General features: G+C 41.7%; 1 protein-coding gene across 5 annotated transcripts; it reads right to left on the bottom strand.

Annotated features, from left to right (window-relative positions):
• Positions 1–99: 99 nt before the first annotated feature.
• On the bottom strand, positions 100–21,524 carry GALNT15 (polypeptide N-acetylgalactosaminyltransferase 15). 5 transcript variants are annotated; one of them, XM_081883261.1, is made up of 10 exons: positions 20,309–21,522; positions 17,083–17,249; positions 15,995–16,199; positions 8,405–8,572; positions 8,070–8,187; positions 7,316–7,510; positions 6,576–6,707; positions 5,116–5,217; positions 3,520–3,660; positions 100–2,977 (listed from the first exon to the last, which is right to left on the bottom strand). In XM_081883261.1, exons 1-10 carry the CDS (start codon positions 20,857–20,859, stop codon positions 2,843–2,845), a joined length of 1,914 nt encoding a protein of 637 aa, XP_081739387.1. In that variant the 5' UTR covers positions 20,860–21,522; the 3' UTR covers positions 100–2,842. The 5 variants fall into 5 exon arrangements, with proteins under 5 accessions (XP_081739387.1, XP_081739388.1, XP_081739390.1 ...); XM_081883262.1 differs by lacking the exon at positions 5,116–5,217 and having other exon boundaries at positions 20,309–21,523; XM_081883264.1 differs by lacking the exon at positions 100–2,977 and having other exon boundaries at positions 3,521–3,660; positions 6,581–6,707; positions 20,309–21,524.
• Between the last annotated feature and the right edge of the window lie 219 nt (positions 21,525–21,743).

Genomic DNA, 21,743 nt, shown 5'->3' on the forward strand with positions numbered 1-21,743 from the left:
GGCACTGAAAGTTTGTAGACTGATATATTTTTAAAGTACCAATATGTCTGAAAAGTAAAAAATATTTATTCTGCTTTTTAAATGAACTTTAACTTGCTGTTCTTCAGTTGTTTTAATATTTCTGCTTTAAAGTGATGGATTTGTGTAGAAAATGAGGTTTTACAAAACATTATACTTTCTGCTTCAGCTATAAAATTAAGGATCTTGTCCATCAGAGTAGCTTTTGCACCATTTGACCCTTGAATATCACAGTGGCAGAACTACTGAGTACCGACTTTGATTTTCTGCTTGCTTTGTTGGCAGTAAAAGTGAGGCAAGCTTGGGAATCTCATCTAATACACTATGGTTATTTAAAAATTCACTTTAATATTGAAATACATAGGAGTTGTTTTGTTTTGTGAAACCCATGCTAGACTAGAATGGCTTTTGTTTTTGTTTTCCCCCCATTTCATTTGGTTTAATTCCGACAAATCATTTAAACCATATAAACATATATCAACTAGCTCCACGGCCGGTTTACGCATTGCACAAAGCAGGCATTGCTTATGAAAGGTTCATGGCAGCAACCAAAGGTTTCATCCCTGATGGTGTCACAACACTGATGCCCTTCAGAAACATAAAAGGTATGATGCCTGCTTGACCTTAGAAATAACCTCCTCCAACTGATGGCCTCCTGATGTTTTGGACTGTTAACTTCCAGCAACTCCAGCCCCAGTATGACTGTGCTGGATGGAGCTGATGGAAGTTGTATAGAATGGCCTTTGTTTATCTGGTTTGCAGATATACCCATGAGACCCAAAGTGTGGCAATCCCTGCATTAGACCTAGTCTTGCCCTCTGCAGCAGCAGAGAACTAGACTCTCCACTCTTTCATGTGTCAACTCTTGAGGTATTTGAAGAACGCTGTTTTGTCCTCCTTCGTCTTTTCGTTATGGTTCTACACAGAAGTTGCTTGAAAGCCTCAGGCAGCAGCTTGGAGGCGGCACAACCTTATGTTTAAATGAAAAGTGCCTGTGGCACTGTCTACAAGTGAAACTCCCTAGAGCACCTCTGCACATATATGCTGCCGTATGGACGTTTGTTTGCATTGGTTTCCTTATGGATGCCATAATGTGTGAGCTGTCATTTGTGGGACCAGGCTTTCCCCACCATAGATGCGTAGTTAGACTGACCAGATAAATTTGGGCCTGCTCTGCAAAAGCATAGAAGCCTGCCTAGAAAAGACGGATTTTTCACTTTGATTGCTCTCACTTCCCAAGCTGACGAGCAAATTCTCTCTGAATCTCTACGGGGTTCTTAATCTAAGAAGTTCCAAAGCTAAAGATTGCAATAGCGCAGACTTCAGACGTTGGTACATTTTTGAGAAAACATTTTAGAAGTAGGTAAAATACGTTGATATATTCAGTGATCTGAACCAGTTCAGTTCTGTCAGTATGCTACCAAAATTAAAGGTTATTCTCAGAAGAGGATTTGTCAGCCTGCCAAGTTAAGCCAAACTTCGTTCAGCAGTTTTGTTTGCCAGCCCCACACACATCGTGAAAGACCACCCAAATGTAGAATTTCCACTCAGGAGCGTCTAGTTTTCTTTGCTCACTGTTTTTTTCTTTAAAAAGGAAAAGTAGTCGTGTTGTGTCCTTGGTTCTTTTCCATACCAAACAAAGCAGGAGCGTATTTTGTCATTTTGGTTTCGCCCCTCCCTTTCACTGGCTCGAGACAGCTTTGTCATCATCACCTGCAAAAATAGGGCTTTACTTTCAATAAATTAACTAAAGATGATATGCAATCCATGATGTGAACAGTACAAGCATTCTGCAGGTTCCCTTGCTCCCATTATGGAGTAAGTGGGGACATATTTGCCACACACTACAATATATGCTTAAATCTGAAATCATCTTATGCATTTGAATTAATTTAGATTTACATCGGCATAAAAACTTTCCCAGACATTTGGCTTTGGTGTTTGACATTGACCTGGCAAAGCTATGACCACAATCTTCCCACATCTAAGTATTTGGACATGATTTCTCCCACTGTGTTCCTTGGGCTCAGTGGCAAACAAAGACTAACATGAGAAAATTCGCTTGGGGCAAATTTTCAGGTGGTCTGTTCCATTCCTTATAGAAGCTGGGCTTTGAGTGTGAGGCCCCCCACCCTTTGGAATGTCTTCCTGTAAAACATTACATAAGCACTGTCTCTATTTAGTCTTTCAGCATCTGCTGAAGATCTTCCTCTTTCAACAAGCCTTTGTCCTGTTATGCATCTGTGTTGGAATTGTTTTAATTGTTTTTATATACGTTATTGTTTTTAGATGGTCATTTAAAGAACCCTTGGCAGTAATTTTCAATATATTGATCAGGAATGTTTGTTTATCTCATGAGGCCTCCACTTGAGTCATACTGATGCTCTTCAGAAAAGATTTTTTCCAGTTTCAAGAAATATAGCTTTAACCTACTTTTCATAAATTATACAACATACTAAATTAAACACGTGCCTTCTGGCAGTTTGTTCCATAAGATTCATTGAAAGAAAAATATCTCAGTATCTTGTATCTGTGTAGCTGGTCTTTATGATATCTTTCCATATTGCCCAGTGAAGCATTCTGTGCAACCTGAAAGCAGCTTAAACAAAAGTCATTTCATCTCTTCTGTATCTCCTGTTTCCTGGAATCAACCCAGCATTCACTGCTATACCAAAACACTGGTAAATTTTTGGTGGGGATGCACGACTTAGGCATCTGCTATGTTGTCCATTTTTTGTTCCAAGAAAACATACTCAGCTCCCTTTTCTTGCACCTTGGAATCAAATGGATGAAACGATAATGGGGTTCAGGGAGGTCTTCATAGTCATCTCTCATCTACATGGTATGAATGATCAAATCGCCACATCAGATTGGCCTCCTTGTTACATTTCTGTAGACAAAGGTCTGTCTTCATGGCCCCAATGCACTTACCGGAAAGAATATGGAGAATCATTCCATTCTGCACATGAACAAAGACCAAATAACGTTAGGCTTATCATCAACACTATCAGTCACGTCAAATCACTATCTTGTGTTTTGTTTTCAATTATGATATTTCTATTCTATCATATATGAACTGATCTCGGGGCACAGTGTGGCATAAAACAATGGTCAATACAATAAAACAATAGCGTAAGCACCTTGTTGTATTTCTACATGATTGCCAGAGTCCCAAAGAAATGTCGGAATTGCTCTTAATGGATTTGCGGTGGCTTGTAGTGCGTTGGCCTGTTTCACTGCTGATTGGTTTGTGGTCAAGCCATACACCCTATCACTCCTGGGATGAGGGCATATGCTCATATCTACTCAAACATCAGGTCTAAAAAGGCCATCCCAGTTTTGATCTGCGCTGCGTTCATTTGCCTAGTTTGGGACACATAGTTTACATGCAGCCGATGACAGGACTGTGGGATAAAAACAGAAGTATTTGCAAACCTCCAGGCGCCTTGACCCATCAAGCTATTTTTGCTAGTATAGCCTTGAGCCAAACTTGCCACATACCTCTTTCATATCCCAGTGCTGTGAGCTGTTTTCCATCTTTTTCGTACAGTTTTGAAGGACAACTTTTTCATGCTCAACATCAAAGCAAAGCTGGGGCATGGAACCAAAGCAGATTTCCTTCATGCCATTGTATTCAACGTGCTAAGGAAGCAAAAGAACAACACAACTGGAAAACAGGGTGGGGGGAAAGCTAAAAGACATAATTTCCTGTTTCTAAAATAGGCACCAAATGTAAGAAGGAAATGCCTTTTTTTTGCACATGGCACCCAAGCCACTAAGAAAGTGATGAAATGTTCCGCTTTGGGCTGTGAGATGTGGGCTAGGGCAACCAAAACCTGAAGCCAGGAACACTCTAGCTTAGACAAAAGGTGATGTAAGGGGTTGGAGAAGCCATAGGTGCTAATCTCGGCCACTAAGATAGCAAAATTTTGTGGCGGTTTGTTTTTAACCAGCCACAAACTAGCACAAAACAAAGGGAGATTTAGCAGCAAGTCATCCAGTTCTAAACTACTTGTCTTACACTAACTGATATTGCAGCTTATTGTGGTGATCTAGGTAACTTCTCATAGAATAATGGCGAGAGCTGGGGAAAGACTCAAGCTGCAAGCTTAACCAGCCTATGGAAGCAACTTTAGGTGAATCAGTCTTATGCGTTTCACATTATTGACCATTGACAACTCTCCATTCTTTTCAGCTCCATGTATGTCTCTGCCTGCTTCCCAGCCTCCTTAATCTACAGTACTTTATATGATTGTGGTGGTACTCGGGTTACATATGCTTCAGGTTACAGACGCCGCTAACCCAGAAATATTACCTCGGGTTAAGAACTTTGCTTCAGGATGAGAACAGAAATCGTGCTCCGGCAGTGCAGCCGCAGCAGGAGGCCCCATTAGCTAAAGTGGTGCTTCAGGTTAAGAACAGTTTCAGGTTAAGAACAAACCTCCAGAACAAATTAAGTTCTTAACCTGAGGTGCCACTGTATATCTGGGCCTTCGTCTGAGTCTTCCTTCCAATTTCCCTTCAATTATTTCTTGGACTCGCACTACTGGCTTGACAACCATATGTCAGCAGTGCTCTGATGGTGTTTCCTGCTTGGCAGGGGGTTGGACTCGATGGCCCTTGTGGTCTCTTCCAACTCTATGATTCTATGATTCTACTTTTCTGAAACTGTTCCCTATAATGTTTTTATCACCTTTTTTCACACTTTGAAGGAGTTCCTCTCCTACAATCCTCTCCAGTGTTGCTTCATACCTCACACACGTTGTTATTTGTTTCTGGTGACTGATTGGATTGTGAATGGCCAGAATGGCCCCAAGGTGTGGAAATACCAAAATAAAAGCAGCCCAATGTGGAAGGAGTTTGCTCAGTTACAGAGAAATGCTGGCTGACTCATTGAGGAAGGTGTGAGAGAATTGAAATGTAGTGGTCAATATCATAAACAACAGCACTCCACACTGCAACTTTTTGCTGTAATCCCAATCTGTATCCTGCTCTTCAGCTGACAAAGTCTCCTAGAAAAGCTAATACAGGATCACTGCAATCCACGACGTATCATTGCAACCTTTTTCCGAAGCATGCTTTGAAAACTCAAATTACCTGGTTGATATTGTCACTACAAGGTGACAGCGCGAGACAGCCGCCAGCAGCATCCTGTTGAGATCTGTACTCTGCACAGAGTCCAACCCCAGTATTGTACAGCTGTAAATAAATATTGATACTGAAATAAAGCAAAAACTATGAGTTAAAAAGAAATTTATTTCCCCTTTACATTTATCATTTTTGTGTGTGTTTGTGCATCAGTTTTACAATCCAATTTGTGTGTGTGTGTGTGTATTCATAAGTAAGCCCTATAGCCTTCAATGGGACTTACCGCCAGGTAAGTGTTTATAGGATTGTAGATTTTATGTACATTTTTAATCAAGGTCACTGCATACCAAGGCAAGTTTAAGTAAGTTCATATAATAAGGACTGAACAGAATCATTTTGTTTTAACATAAATAATAAGAGTGTGCATTACATTCAGATTAATCCCAAACTGGATCAGGGTGCCTTGGAAGGCTTTATATATATGGCACCAGGTGTAGGGCAGGTGGGTGTGGCCTGGCTTCATGGGCCAAATGAGAAGGCCTAGTGGGCCTATTTCAGTTCACAGGCCAGAAGTGCCAGACCACAGTGGTAGCATGTACCTGCTAGTGTTTTGTGGGCAATTTGTGGTTGATGCACACCTCTAAACATAGTGTGCAATTAGCTTTTTTTCAAAATTAGAGAGGCACAGTGGAATCTCATTTCAAACATGGAAATTTAACAAAATAGTGTTTTAATTCTTGAGATTGAAATTATTAACCTTCTCAATGCTGTATTTTTGTTTCCAAAACCTGATTATGTTTCCACCTCTTAGCATAATGTCTGCTGTTTCATCTGCCCTCTTTAAGAATGCAATCCCAAACATCATACACATGTCTGCTCTGAAGTAAGCCCTGTTGTGTTCAGTAGAACTTACTCCCAGGAAAGCTTGTACAGAATGGCAGTCTCACAATTTCACTTAGGCTGCAATCTGGTATGGCAACTATGGACAGAGCTTCATCAACCTGGAGCAAATGGCCTCATACATTTGTACCACCTAGCGATTTCCCTCTGGATGAGTACCATTGAACTCAGAATACCATTGACCTCAGTGGGGCTCACCTTTAAATAGGATTACACCGAAAAATTCAACTGCTGAAAAATTCTAATTAGCAATGTGCATGCATGGCAGTTACTGATGTACAGTAGTGTTGTTTTCCATTTATTGGCGGGGGGGGGGGACTGATTAGGGGTATGCCTGCACTGTTTTGTGTCCTGTCTGTTTTTCTGCTCTTTTAGATGTGGTAGCCAATTTATGTTACGCTGAATCTCCATGGCAGCCACTCATGGCACTTTCTCAAATATTTAAAGGGGTCCACTGACCTCAAAATTTTGGCGACCCCTACTTTACATAAATAATAATACTAAAAAGTTCAGTTACCAGAAAGTTCGATTTAATAATGAGCCTCAACAGCAGTATAGATTTCACTTGCCTTGCCTGAAAATCTTGGTCCATGTTGTAGTGGGTATAGTTCAGGATACACATCTGAGATAAACCATTGGAAACTTTTGCATCCCAGTCTCTTTTGCAGTAGAACACGCTCTGTGCAGTTCAGCGTCTCAGTCTGTGGAGAGTACATAGAATAGCTTACAAAGTTATTGAACACCCTTATATATATTTGAATATCTGCACTAGTAATTCACACTGCATTGTAGTTTATTTCTACCATTCATTGAACACAAGTTAACATTACTGTTATTGTTCATATAATTATTAAAATTCAGCTACTTTTATCAATTAAACACACACAAATATCTGGCACGAATCTACACTGGTCGGTTATAACGTTAAAAATGTGTTATAAAAATGTGACACCAGAGGGCACTGCAGAGCAGCGATCCATCTGCAATGGGAAATTGCACTGAGAGCTATATAACTTTTTTATAGCTTTTAATAGTGTTTTTACATATCAGTGTAGATCCAGCCTTGGTCTTAAAAATCATGTACCGGTAAATGGAACAAATCATGTAAAAGGAACCATATTCTGGGAACATTTATTCTACAGAAGTTTCTTTAAAGTAAATGGGAAAGAAATGAAGGGAAGCAAAAGAAAGTAGGAAAGAACAAAGGAGCATGGAAAGGAGTTGCCAAAATTTGAAGGGTGCAATTTTTGTAGAATGTAATCTTTTAAGTTGGCTCTCCCTCAAGAGCAACCACTTCTGAGGAATTTACCTTCTTAATTAAGCGCGCCATGTTGTCTTGTTGGTAAAAGAGATCTTTAAATGAACCCAGCCAGGTCTCAGCTATCTGGATTTTGTTTCTCTCTACAGCTTCTTCAGCAGGAAAGTTGTATGATATGCCTGTTCGATAGACATGTCCCACCCGGGAGCATGGAAGGATTTCTACAGAGCCACCACAGAGCCAGGCCTGAAACAGAAGTGAAGTTTTGTTTTCGTTTTCGATTTAACATGATCCTGCCTTGGCATGGATGTAAACAGAGGTGCCGAGTTCCGCCCAACATTGGGGGAGCCCGCTGTGCTGTAGCTGCCACGAGGCCCAACAACACTCACCACTGCTGCCAAGAGTATATTTCATGTTCAGCAATGCCCTTTAAGCCCCATGCTTAGCTGAAAGAAGATGGTGACAGGAAGCCAGTGATCCCTGGGCACTTTCCCTTCAGTTCATCCTTTCAGTAAATAGCTATGCATTCCAAGTAGCCATTTTGTGTTATGATTGCCCTACAGCAGTTATTCTGTGTTATGCCATGCGCTTGTGCGAGATCGTAGCCCCCAAAGATGTGCTTTTTTTGCAGGTTTGTGCAGGTTTTAGGGCGCCGCACAAGATTACCACGGCCCTCAAAATGGCTGCCATGCCGTCACGCAAAAAAAGAGAGGGATGCCCCATTTTCCTCATGACTGTTGAGGGGTATGTCATGTCAAAACATGATTATCAAAAGAGATGAGATGTATTTATCTCAAGTGCTTACCTTTATAGATAACTCAAGATTTTCAGCTCCCCATGGAGTCATGTCAGAATCATAACCCCCTGTATTTTGGAAATGATGTCGGTCCACTGCTACTACTATTCCGGGTATTGCTGGACTCCTGGAGAATGTTTAAATGTGTTAGATCTATTTCATTTCATTATTTTTTAATATTTTATTCTGCTGGATTTCCTAATGCATAGAGTAGTAGCATAGCACAAAGAAATGCCTTAAAAGCCTCAAAATATATGAAGATATATGACCCCCTCCCCAGCAGCTAAGTGAGAGATTTACTAGCTGATTCTTAGAGGTAACAGCAATAGGTGTGGAACCATTACCTGATGGGACTGATGGGAGACTGTCGTACCTTCTTTTCGAGTTCTGGCAGTGGCTTCCAGTGGAAATCTAATTTCCAGTCAAAAACACCTCTTTGCAGGCCCGCAGAGGGATAATACTCAAAGGTCTTCCAGTCAATGACATCGATGACAGGAGAGACAATCCGTCTTCTGGAAAAAGACAAACGTCCTGTTCGTTTTTACAGATAATTTGCAAAACTTGCTGAAAGTGTGTGAGAGGAAGATAGCAGCCTCAGGGGAACCTCCTAGGTTTCTTGAAGCGCAAGAAATCTTTAAGAAAAACAACCCAGGGTGTGTGTGTGGGAATCAGCCTAATGCAGACTGTGCAAGGTCCGTGATTGCAGAATGTTAACTTAACTGTTGGGGATGGGACTGAAAAACTGGTTAATTAGAATTCTATCCCTACTGAATTCAGGGTGAATCCCAAGATGACACTGACAATTTGCTGGTGCACTGAGAGGTATTGTCTGAAAGCGAGCATCTCTGTAAACACCCAGGTAGACCAGAGACTATTCATTGTTGTCATGGTGCCTCTGGACAATGGCCATCAGCCACCAACAGGAATCAGCCCACCCTGGTCAATGTTAGTCTCTTCTCAAGCACATGCAGACATTAAGCAGTATATAAATTAATGAATGGGTAACAGTATTGAGAATAATGGGTGTGATGACAGATTCTTTTATTTTATTATCAAAAATTGAACCACATTTCTTGGAAGCAACAAAATAGCAGATTAGGAAGGAGCATTCTGTATTAGTCAAGGACTTTAAGCAGAGGTTGGATGGCCATCTGTCATGGATGCTGTAGCTGAGATTCCTGCATTGCAGGGGGCTGGACTAGATGGCCCTTGAGGTCCCTTCTAACTCTATGATTCTATGATTCTACGACAATGCATGTCATTGTCTAGAGTGGATTTATATCTAGATGTTAGGATAGAGATGATCAGGAAAATAGGAAGACACAATGAGAGATAAAGGAGGTGCTATGGGATTGGTGGAAGTCAACGTTTGTTTTTCTTTTTAGTGTTTATATTATTAACTTGTAAGATATGGATTTTTTTGTTTTTTTGTTTTTTGAATGTTGTTTTTTGTGTATTGTTATTTTTCAATATTTTTCATGTTGTTGTTGTGTGGAAAATACTAATAAAATTCATTGTCTAGAGTGGGGAGACCAGATGTTTTACCAAGTTCTAGCCAGTGGAAAAGGAAAACATGGAATTCCATGCTAATGAATAAGATTACAGAATATTAAAATTTATGAGGAAAAAGAGCATGCCAGAGATTGTTTCAAAATAATGGGATATGCCTTATATATTTTCATAAATAGGTCAAATGACTCCACCCTGATGACTATATTTTGACCATTTGATATGATGTATTATTCATGATTTGTTGTTACTTTTTTTAAGCCAACAGATGTGCATTAAATGTAATTACTGTTCATGAATATTTTAAAAAATGCAAAAGCAATCTTGGTAAAAATGCTATAACTTAATGACTGACCATTGGGCAAGAAAACAAATTGCACTTGAAAAGCATTGAGAGTTGTATATAAAGTTAGTGCTACTCAGAGAAGACCCGCTGAAATAGACAGACATGATGAAGGACCATTAATTTCATTGGGTCTGGTCTGAGTAGTACTTAGCTGGATACAACCCTGAGACTGTAGGAAGAAATAGTTCAGTGGATATCATATCTCCTTCTGCTTTTTTGGGGGGACAGGTATGCAAAGTACACGCAGCACCGGCTCCTCTTTTTGTTGTTAAAAAGTGTGGCATTAACTGTAACAGCTTCATGGTGAGTACCAGAACCTATTTTTCTGGGGGGGGGGGAGCACTAAATTACAGATTTAAAATGTTCTTACGAAGATATTGCTACAAAAATAGTAAGAGTGCCAGATTCCCATGGTTTATAGCTATGAAAGGATTGCAAGTTTTAAGGATGAATTGTCAAGAAAGGAATGGAAAATGAATGTATTTTAATCTTTCTCTCTGTATGTCATTTGCCAAATTCCCAAAGAGTCAATGTGATAGCGTAGCTGGAACAATGTTTAAGCTAGAGGGGGAAATGTATGTTATTAAATCTTCTGGTTGTAAATCAGCATGATCCTATGGAAATAAAATGAACACAAAACAAATTTACACCAGTTAAGATTCAAAGTCCAGTCTGGCTACAAATGATTATGGATTTTTACAGAGCAAAACCGAAAATGTGTGTGTGAGAGAGAAACTTTACAGAATCAAAGGGCTATAATGAATAATAAAATTAGCTGTGCTATCTTACCTCTTGTTTGTACTTAAGTGCTTCTTTTGAAAGCATCTGTTTTTGTCATAATCGCAGAAGAATATAATCTTTTCACAGTGAATTTACTACAAAGGCATCCATTTCCAAATGAAAATAAGAAGAAAGTTGGCAGGTGCTTCTTAAATTCCTTTCATTTTTATTTATTTTAAAGCTTCAAAATTGGCAGGCAATCAACAGCTCCTCAACACTTTGAAATGAAGCATAAAATACTGAAAAGTATCTGCTAAAGTTACTCTATGGAATCAAGCAGTGTGTGTGGGGGGGGGACCCTAACACCCGCCCATCTCAAAATGCCTTAGCAACACTGGTTCCAGGCAACTGAGCTGGGAATCTGGATCATGAGGGACTGTTATAAATGTTTTCTTTGGAATATGTCAGGAGTGGGAACCTTGTGACCCTCCAGATGTCTTTGGACTACAAGTTTCAGCAGCCCAGTGAGCATGTGAAATGGTCAGGTATTTTGGGAGTTGTAGCCCAGCAATATGGAAGTTTGTTTTAAAAAAAACCCAAGGGTTTTTTGTTTTTTGAATCAAAAATAATTGGCAATGAAATGACTTCCCCTGTTTTTACATAAGCATGAACACTGTGCATTATTCTTAGAGGTTTAGAAGAAGATGAGTTTGGATTTGATATCCCGCTTTATCACTACCCGAAGGAGTCTCAAAGCAGCTAACATTCTCCTTTCCCTTCCTCCCCAACAACAAACACTCTGTGAGGTGAGTGGGGCTGAGAGACTTCAGAGAAGTGTGACTGGCCCAAGGTCACCCAGCAGCTGCATGTGGAGGAGCGAAGACACGAACCCGGTTCCCCAGATTACGAGTCCACCGCTCTTAACCACTACACCACACCACACTGGCTCTTATTTATTATTATTTATTATTATTTATTATTAATATAAATATTGAAGTTAATTATGGTAATTCATCTATTTTTAAGCTTAAATAAACTTTAATAGTTATTGTTGTTGATTTATACAACACTCTAAAAAGGACTGCGAACATGCCCCAATAAATCATATCTGTTGTCCTCAATTTGTATCTCAAAATAGATTTTCTCATATGGCTCTGGTATGTATATTGTTAAAACCAGATGCAGCTTGCAGTTTGGGCAGACTGACCACATCCTTTGGAAGCCACAAAAAGCTGAAGTTTCATAGGATCTCTTTTTGCATAGGGACACATTCCAAAGAAATGCTAAACATATGAAAACAAAAACAAAAGCTGGGCAGCATTAAAAATCCCCCCCATTCCACCCAAAAAAGGAAAGGAGAGGCCTTGAACCTCAGCAGATGCCAAAACACATTTTATGAATATACTGTACTTAAATAGCCCAGGGCATTTTGACAAGTGTCTTTGTCAGGGGGCGATAATTGAGAGTTCTACAGTATTAAAAAAAATGCTTCCAAAATGTTTTAGATGAAACAACACCTGCTCAGGTCAGAGACTGTTAAGTTGTGGGTGAACATATCAGACGACACAGTGATTCTTCAAACAGCTCTCGTTTATTCACAGGCCAGAACAGAACTGAGCTGAAGGGTTCAGCCAGCCTGCTTATATAGAATTTCCACTAGAACGCAACTGTAACCATTTTCTGTAACTATCCAATCACTGAATGTCACTTTCAATCCCTTATTTGCATATGTCGACCTGAGTGAAAACTATCTACAGTATCCCCCTGCTGGCCCAGGGTGAGAACTTCAGTACATAACAGAGACAGATGGACCAAAAAAAGTAGTACCTTTGTTCTTGAACTTAATCCATTCTGGGAGTCTGTTTGACTCCCAAAACTGTTCGAAAACCAAGGCACAGCTTCCTGCAGCCAATCGGAACCCACGGAACCCATGTCGGACATTCGGCTTCCCAAAAACGTTCACAAACCTGAACACTTACTTCCAGGTTTGTGGCGTTCGGGAGCTGATTTGTTCGACAACTAAGCCGTTGCGGAACCAAGGTACCACTGCACAGCACTCTAGGATTTCTATCCACCCCTTGGATAGGCCATGCCATAGGTCACGGACTGGTTGGACACAGAGGAATGGTGGGAGGAAGCAGCTGGGTGACCACTTGGGGGGGGAGCTCAGAGCCTGGGGATTTGGTGGTGGGACAACGAAGAGGGAGGAGATTAGGAGGTGCAGGTTTCAGAAGCTGAAGAGGTGACAGGGCTCAGAGAGCTGGGAGAGTCTGTGGCAGAATCAGAGGCATGAAAAGCAGAAGCTGCAACAGAAGAATAGAATGATTGAGGCCAGAGGCAGAGATGAGTTAGGCTGGTGAAAAGTCACAGAGATTCCATTCTGGTATACAATGGCACCTCGGGTTACAGACGCTTCAGGTTACAGACTCCGCTAACCCAGAAATAGTACCTCAGGTTAAAAACTTTGCTTCAGGATGAGATCAGAAATTGTGCGGTGGTGGTGCAGTGGCAGCAGAAGGCCTCATTAGCTAAAGTGGTACCTCAGGTTAAGAACAGTTTCAGGTTAAGAACGGACCTCCAGAACGAATTAAGTTCTTAACCTGAGGTACCACTGTATCAGAATGGAAACGCAGGCTGTTGCCCTGTCCTAACACTCAGCTAGGAGTTTTCCATTGTTCAGAGGAAAACAGCAGGGCACTCCAAAGATGCAGTCCTGCTTGGAAACCTTGCAAGCGGTAGGTGGCAGACTGAAAAAGACAACAGATATGGCTCTTTGTCAACCTCCCAAACTTAACACATCAGTGATGGTGTTTGCAGGCTTCCCAGCTGAGCCTCAAGCACAGAAATGGATGCCTTCCATCCTTCTTGAACCTGTTTCTCCACTGAGATGCTTTGAAATCATCTTGCTAAGCACTAAGCTTGGGGCAATGTGGTTCTACACCAGTCTCCCAGGCCTGACACTTGATTGGGAGATGTGTGGCCTTTCTGGACCAGACAATGGAAAAAAATATTTTAAAGTTAACAGGTCAAGCAACGTAGGCACTCCATGCTTACCTCCTGAACTGTCTCTTGGGATATTGCAAAGAAGCAGAAGCACGAACAAATTGTGTCTAACAAGTGTGTAACATGAGGAAGCTATTTTTTTTGCTGCTTTTTCTTTTCTGCTCTAGCAGTGTCTCGCATGTGAACTAATGCATTCTTTCAGAAATTCTGAGGCTGTTTGCTTATGAATGTTTCATAAGCCTTGGAAATGCGAGATCTAAAAGATGTTGATGCAACAAGTCTGCAATTTTGTTTCCCCCAAAATGCTAATTGGACAAAAGTCGGCGCTCCTGCTGGATTCATGTTCTGCATTAATATCATTGCGGATACAATCCCTTCTAGTAACATTTATTATGCTAATTAATTTTGTTAATATATGATTCGGTTTCCCATTCTATAGTGCGCCTGTACAGTATGGAATTATTACTGAGCATAATGTATGTGTGTGTGCAGGGTGTGTGTGTGTTTTGCTTGTCAAGAAGCTTCCCAAGTTCTTTAAAATTTCACCAGCCCTCTGAACACCCAAATGCAGCCAAGCATCTCACATCTCCAGGCACCGTAATTTGAAATGAGTGAATACTAGATGTAGAAAACATTTTTTTAAATGACATATATGTGGCCTGCAACAAAATGTTGCAGCATGGAGTTCTCCTGTTCGGTGTTCCAGCCAGCCATGCCCTCCACCATCATATTCCATTCCATTCCCCCTTCCAGCTGTGTTTCTGCTACCTCCTCAACAACCACTGAACAGATGCTTGGCCCTCAATGCCCCCCTCCCCTTTTAGTTTTTCCCCCCTTAAGATTTTTTGTACTTATTCAAACCTGAGGGTCTCCCCTAGTCTGATGGCCCTTCTGTTTTGAGCATTTTGGCTCTATAAGCAACGGTGCTCATGTCTGTATATCGGAAATAGAGGGAATGGCAGTCAGGGAAGAGAGCAGAACTTAAGGCAGAGGGCAGAATGCAATGTAATAAAGGAAACTGGAGATTGCCAAGCCCAGGTTTCTCTTAGGAGACTAACGAGGGGCACTTTCAGAGGAGAATCACTGGGATTGGTTCCAGTTGAGTTTTGACATGGGAAGCAAACCTAGTTTGAGAAAAAAACAGCCAGAGGGGCATCTGTAGAGGAAAATTGGCAGGCCTGGGTAGGTTTAAGCAAATCTCCCCTCTTCTCCCACGTTTGATGCAGTGTGCCTCTTAATACCAGTTGAAGGATCACAAAGGCAGGGAGAGTGCTGTGACACTCGGGCTTCCCATGGGTATCTGGTTGGCCTCTGTGAGAACAGAGCGCTGGACTCAATGGGCCTTAGGCTTGATCTAGCAGGGCTCTCCTTCTACCGCTCCAAGTGCCCCTATTTTCCAGGGACAGTCCCAGATTTATAGAAGCCACCCAGGTTTCTGATTTGATCCTGGAATGCCCCACTTTTCCTTAAAGGTAAAGGGACCCCTGACCATTAGGTCCAGTCGTGGCCGACTCTGGGGTTGCGGCGCTCATCTCGCTTTATTGGCTGAGGGAGCCGGCGTACAGCTTCTGGGTCATGTGGCCAGCATGACTAAGCCGCTTCTGGTGAACCAGAGCAGCGCATGGAAACGCGGTTTACCTTCCTGCTGGAGCGGTACCTATTTATCTACTTGCACTTTGACGTGCTTTCGAACTGCTAGGTTGGCAGGAGCAGGGACCGAGGAACGGGAGCTCACTCTGTTGTGGGGATTCGAACTGCTGGCCTTCTGATCGGCAAGTCCTAGGCTCTGTGGTTTAACCCACAGCGCCACCCGCATCCCTCACTTTTCCTAAGGACGTCCCTATTTTCATCGGAGAAATGTTGGGATGGGATGGAGTTATGCAACCCCTGAGCCAAGCAGATAAGTAACTTTACAACCTTTAGAAGATATCTGAAGGCAGCCCTGTATAGTTTTATTATGTTTTCATATAGGTTGGAAGCCACTCAGAGTGGCTGGGGCAACCCAGTCAGATGGGCGGGGTATAAATAATAATAAAAAAGTTATTATTATTATGGAACAGGATGTCCCTATTTCTATCGGAGAAATGTTGGGGAGTGTGTGCTTCATGCCCCATGCTTCTGCACTCCTGTTATCTCAGTAAATGTTGGTTGGGAAATGCATGTTTACCAAGACAATGCCTAGTTCCACCCACAGGTCAACCGCTGTGAATGTTGGTTTGGGTATTTGTCAGTAGCTTATGAAAACCTGAGCTTTTATGATCAGCATCAGTCATTCTGCCACGGCAACCCTCTAGGCTGCAACCATTGTCCCCTAACAATGGACCAAGACAAGAGGAGGAGAGATGCAGTCATTTACCTGTCGCTGGCTAGTCTGTCCAAGAGAGGCTCCAGCCAACCTCTGTGACACTCGCAGTGGGAGTCCATGAAGACCACAACGTCCCCCGTGGCTCGGGCAGCACCAAGCATGCGGCCTCGGGCGACCCCCAGCCTTTTGTTGCTCCGAATCAATTTCACACCTGCCAGCTTAGAGATGTAGTCACTCAGGGATGACTTCAGAAATCCTGCCATTAAAATAGCAATGGTTTGAATTTTAGTGCAGAGTTTGAAGATGTCTCTCTAAGAACCAAGCTTGCAATGTTCCCAGAGGCTAGCTTTTCTTTTTTTCCTCTCTGACCCAGAAATCTACAGAGTCAGAAGAAAACAAAGCACAGAAGAGCTTTATTTAATATCTAGGCCTGCCGGTCTGCCTGTTTGTCTACCTGTCTGTCTTACCAATTTCTATATTGTTTCCTTGATTGTTGGACTAATTCATACATGGATTTGGATTTGATATCCCGCTTTATCACTACCCTAAGGAGTTTCAAAGCGGCTAACATTCTCCTTTCCCTTCCTCCCCCACAACAAACACTCTGTGAGGTGAGTTAGGCTGAGAGACTTCAGAGAAGTGTGACTGGCCCAAGGTCACCCAGCAGCTGCATGTGGAGCAGCGGGGAATCGAACCCGGTTCACCAGATTATGAGTCTACCACTCTAAACCACTACACTACACTGGCTCCCTACACCACACATGCCTGTACCTCACTGTTAGCAACAAATCACTCTACAAAATATATGATATGCAACTGAGAGTTTGAACTGCCTTCACTGAAGAAATAAAATGGAAGCTTCAGAGGGTGGGAAGGTTGGACATTTGTCAAGGCACCTAGAACCACACAAGGCTCATCTCCCTAGCAGTGCTACTCTGCACAGAATATCCAAATTCTTCTTGGGGTGTGGGGGTGTCCATGGACACTACAATTAAATGAAATAAGTAAAAGAAGTTAATGTGAATTTTAAAGGTCTGAACACACCAAACCATTCCTCTGCTTATCCAACCCTGTTAATACCGTGTTCTGCAGACATCTGTTAGGAACAGTCTGGCTGTGGGAGCGAAAAAAGGATCTACCTTGCTCACTCAGGTCATCTACAAGGATGATTTCTTTGAGAAAGTCCTTCGGGGCTGTATCCAAGACACTGTGCACTGTTCTCAAGAGAGTAGACCAGGCTTCATCATGGAAGCAGATAATGACACTTGCTGTAGGCCGACTGAGGCTGGGTTCTTGCTTCAAGCACCTGTGTAAAGGACATGTAAACACTGAAAATTACTATTATTATTTTAAATTCACTGTTAAATACAGCCCTACAAATTACATGGAACCAGGCTTGTGCCTGGCTATCTTACCTTATACATACACATACTTTATTAACTAAAATTTTCAGTACTTCAATCTTTCAGTAGGACATCCGGTTTCATAAACTCTCACAACTGAGACAGTATTCACAATGCAAGGTAAAATAAAGCAGACATAGGTTATGTTGTTATCAAGCCAAGTAATGCTTAGGAATTAGGTCCGACAACAAGGGTCTTGGCAAAATCAGAGAAAGTCTGTTAGCATCTTGTTTATTAACAAAATCCATGAAGATATACCAAGTTTCCAAGTTTTAACCTCTCTAGCCAGTCTACTGTGCTCTGTCAATTTCTCCTCCACAGCTAATCTCCAGATTCTACTTCACCAACCCTGTAGAGCACAACTCCCACCATCCCTGGCCACTGGTCCTGCTAGCTAGGGATGATGGGAGTTGTAGTCCAACAACATCTGGGGACCCTATTGCATATATTAATATTGCACAGCTTGAAGCAACAGGACGAATAAAAACAGACTTCTCTGGGATATGTCCAGACCAAAATATGGTTCCAAAGCTTCACTAACAGAACTTTCTTCAGACAGACACAAAAACAAATATTGATACATCCAAATTGTTGCATAAAGAATCTGCACAAGCTCAGATTCTTAGCAATATAAAATTACTCCAAACAGACCTAAAATCAATGGCCTTTTGGTTTAGCTGTAACTCTATACATGCCCTGGAACAACTGTGCTAAACCGGAAGTGTGTGTGGGTTTTTTTGTTTTGTTTCAGGCATCAGTGCTGACCCCAGCATGTGCCTGCCAAGCAGAAATTACCTGCATCTGCCTAATTAAATCCTTAGAATCCAATGCCATATGTAATGCAAAGACAGCTATAATGCTGCCATTATTCACCTGCCTTGTGAGTGAATGGATGCTAGCCAGCAAGCTATATATTGCTTTAATTAAAACAAGTGACTGTTTTCAATTTCCTGCAAAAATCAAAGCTTATCCTCTTTCATTTAGGACAATATCACCTTATTAAAATAAGATTTCATGGGTGGAGATGCCCTTGTGGCTCTGCTTTAGCCCTGTGATGTGAAAATTGGCTTGTATGACTCAGGACAACCTGTGAGAACTCATGGAAGATACATGGCCATGTGCATGTATGCTCTGTTGCAGCAGTAGAACTGATAAAACCCACAATCTGCTGCTTCTTACCTAATGTTAGGGATGGTCTTGCATTTTGCCATCCTTCTTTCAGTTACTGAAAACACTATAGAATATCATCATCAGAGACCCAACAAATCGTTACGAAGCAATACACAATTCATACAGCCTACCTCCAGGTTAAACAAGCATTTCGTTCAGAATATAGGGATCATTGGTTCTTGCAACCACTGATAAAAACTTTGCCACTGCTAAAGTTCTAGTGTTTGTCCGGTCTTCCAGTAGGAACCTGACATAGTGAGCCTCTGATTTTCCTGGGAAAGGTACCAGCAAGGGTAATATCAGTTCAGCCCTGGCTTGCTCATATTTTGCACAGTGCAACAAATATGTTTTATGGAATCGATGTCTTGAGCACACGAGCAAAGTCTGTCCTGGTAGGGAACTCCTCTCAACACTGCAGAAGGAAAGACGTTTAGTCTGGCTTTGGTGAAAAGCCTTCGATAATTTGGTACTGTAGAATATAGTTGATACAGCAGTCAGAGGTATCACAACTTAGAAGAGAACCCTTTCAAAAATATTGTATGGCCGTTACAGTTATCAGTAGTTTGGGGAATCTGGGCTTCTTGGTTTTTTTCCCATTTGAGTTTTCTCTGACAGTGTTCTTGCAACTTAAAAGTTTGCATGAAATCGTTCTTAAAATGTATCAGTTTATCTGTTTTGTTTTCCTGACTTTCACATATTGTGCTAGTTCCGCCATGAAATCCTTAATTGTGGCATGACAGAACTTAATAAGGATTATATATGGTGCATACAATCCTTCTACTGTTTTGCATAATACGTTTACTAAGTAGCCGTATTGCTTATAAGCCAAGGATTCCTGCGGGGGAATTAAATACATCGTAAAACCGGATTATAAACTGTTTAAACAGTATCTCAGTGTACTTCCTGTACAAGTGTCATTTAGTACTAGAATAAATTCAGTTCATGTTCTAGATGAGGTGGATGTCATGAGCGTACATCTTGGCCACTCATATCTATAGTTACTGGTTGCTAAAGGCAAGAAAGAACTACCCCCGAAATTATGCACCTGCTATAAAAAAAGTGTTTCTCTTCAAATGTTCTGCCATTCCCACATCTCCCAGTAGAGGCCACCACCTACCTTATTAAACAGCAAAACTGCACACAGATTTAAAACTTGTTAGGCACCTGGTTGAAGGAGCACCATTCAATTGCTAAAGAAAGTGGAACAGAAGCAGCTGGGATGAATTCTTTAACTTTCCCTAAACAGTGTGTTGTTCATTCCTTTGTGTCTGAACTGGTATATCGAAGGTGACATATCAGAAACAATAAGATTTGCCAGTATTATATAAGGGTCAGAAAAGAGAATAAAAAAATAAAAACATCACAGTGTATCAATGAATTACATTCCACAGTTGCTCTTAAATTTGTTCTTGCTTGTTACGGATGATGCGACAAAATGCCAGCTGTTTTCTTCCAAGTTTCATATGGTTCATTCTGGGTGACACTTGCTGCCACAACCCCCATTCTAATCTAGGGAATGCTTTTTAATGTTGGATATTTTATCTTATTTTTTATATTCTGTTGGGAGCCTCCCAGAGTGGGCGGGGTATAAATAATAAATTATTATTATTAAGCAACACACACACACACACACACACATGCAAACACACGGGGGGGTGCGCTCTGTTTTGGGGGCAGAGGGGGGACAAATCTCACGCTGAGATAAAAGAGACCTGCATTCCAGAGAGGGGCGAAAGAATTTTTGTTTCTTGAGAACTGGAAAGGTCAAGGTTAATTAGGAAGCTTTACTTACAAAGAATGCCGTACCTCAGGTAGCTCCCTGTGCAGAGGGATCTGTTTGCTGAGCGCTTCATTAAACCCATAAGTTTCCAGGCCACCTATTGCCAGCTCACTTGCCTCAGTCCTTTCTCCACCCAGCAGAGGAAGAGACTTCAACAGGAACTCGGGTCCTCGCACCTGTTTGCTCTCCTCTTGCCTTCTGCTTTGCTGCCCGACCATTCGGTATCCTTTCCTGGTTCTGCTGTGGTTTCTCTTGGCTGTGAGTGACCCTACAGCCACCAAGAGCTCATCCTCTTTTAGGGAGATGAAAGGCGACAGCCCCTCCAACGGCAAATGCTGCTGGCTGTCCTCCTGAGCATCTAAGATCTCTTGAGTTTCGCCGAAATCCACACGGTATCTTTCTTTAGGGACAGACCTTGCAGCCTGGGGTATCCTCTCCTTGTTCAGATCTTTGACGGATGGGTTCAGCATTGTTACCATCATCAGCAAAAAGGCCAGCACCAACACCAGCAAGAGGAACTGCAGTTTCTGTGGCCCATATCTGCATCTTGTCCTTGGGTACATAGTTTCAGTAGCAAAGTCACACTGATTGTCATGTTAAAAGCCAGTCACACATGCCTCGTGGAGCAGTTGTCTGCTTTCAATCCAACCCCTTGGGGGACCAGCCTTGGATATTACTGCTGATGCTTCATTCCTTTACTTGCAAATAAAATCCTAGCTCTTCAAATGGCTATATTTACTTAGGAAGGAGACCTCACAGATTAGATGGATTCGCTGAGCAAAAGAACGATCTCTTGTCATTGTACAGAGTTCCAGTTTTGTTTCTGTTTGTGGGGAAAATGTGACGAGTCGGCCAAAAAGTCCATTAAAAAGTATCTTAAAAGTTGAACTGATTTCCTTCTAATTCTGAAAGATGGGGAAAAAACAACAACTCCAAATTGTCTTGATGGTTTTCTTCCACGGGTTGGCTGCAACAGCAGAAATAAATTCCAAATGTTGTCAGAGATGAAGAGGAAAAGGACTTTCTGTTGAAAGCAGAGTTGACAGTTCTGTCTTCCTCTCTTCTGATGCTTCGAGATCAATTGATGCAAACTACTGGGGCTCAGTTTCACACATAAGTACACACTTTGCCAGACATAACAGAGCAGAGTGTGTGTGTGTGTGTGTGTGTGTCTTTTTCTTGGTCCTAATGCCCTCACTGTTCTTCACCTATCAAATCAGATCCTTGCAAGCAATAGAATCAGGAGGGGGTGGGGAGATCTTGAAGCTGAAAACCAATCAGGATGTACAACTCATTATGCTCATTCAGAATTTCCTTCCTAAACAAGGGAGTGTCTGTTGTAAAAAAGAAAAAAGGCACATTTTGTTCCAGGAGCTGAGAATGTTTTTGATGCATTACCACACTATCAAAGAATCATGAAAATAAAACAGGCTGTTGGAGGAACTCA

This window comes from Podarcis melisellensis, assembly GCF_964234715.1.
Source record: "Podarcis melisellensis genome assembly, chromosome: 12".
NCBI classification, from domain to species: domain Eukaryota; kingdom Metazoa; phylum Chordata; class Lepidosauria; order Squamata; family Lacertidae; genus Podarcis; species Podarcis melisellensis.

What these genes read in the sequence shown, in the direction of transcription:
- GALNT15 (XM_081883261.1), bottom strand. Translation starts at nt 20,859, where the DNA reads ATGTACCCAAGGACAAGATGCAGATATGGGCCACAGAAACTGCAGTTC. An exon ending in CCTGAGGTACGGCATTCTTT is followed by an intron (nt 17,250 to 20,308) that starts GTAAGTAAAGCT and finishes TCCTTTACACAG; the next exon opens with GTGCTTGAAGCAAGAACCCA. An exon ending in GACCAAGATTTTCAGGCAAG is followed by an intron (nt 5,218 to 6,575) that starts GCAAGTGAAATC and finishes ATTTATTTACAG; the next exon opens with CTGTACAATACTGGGGTTGG.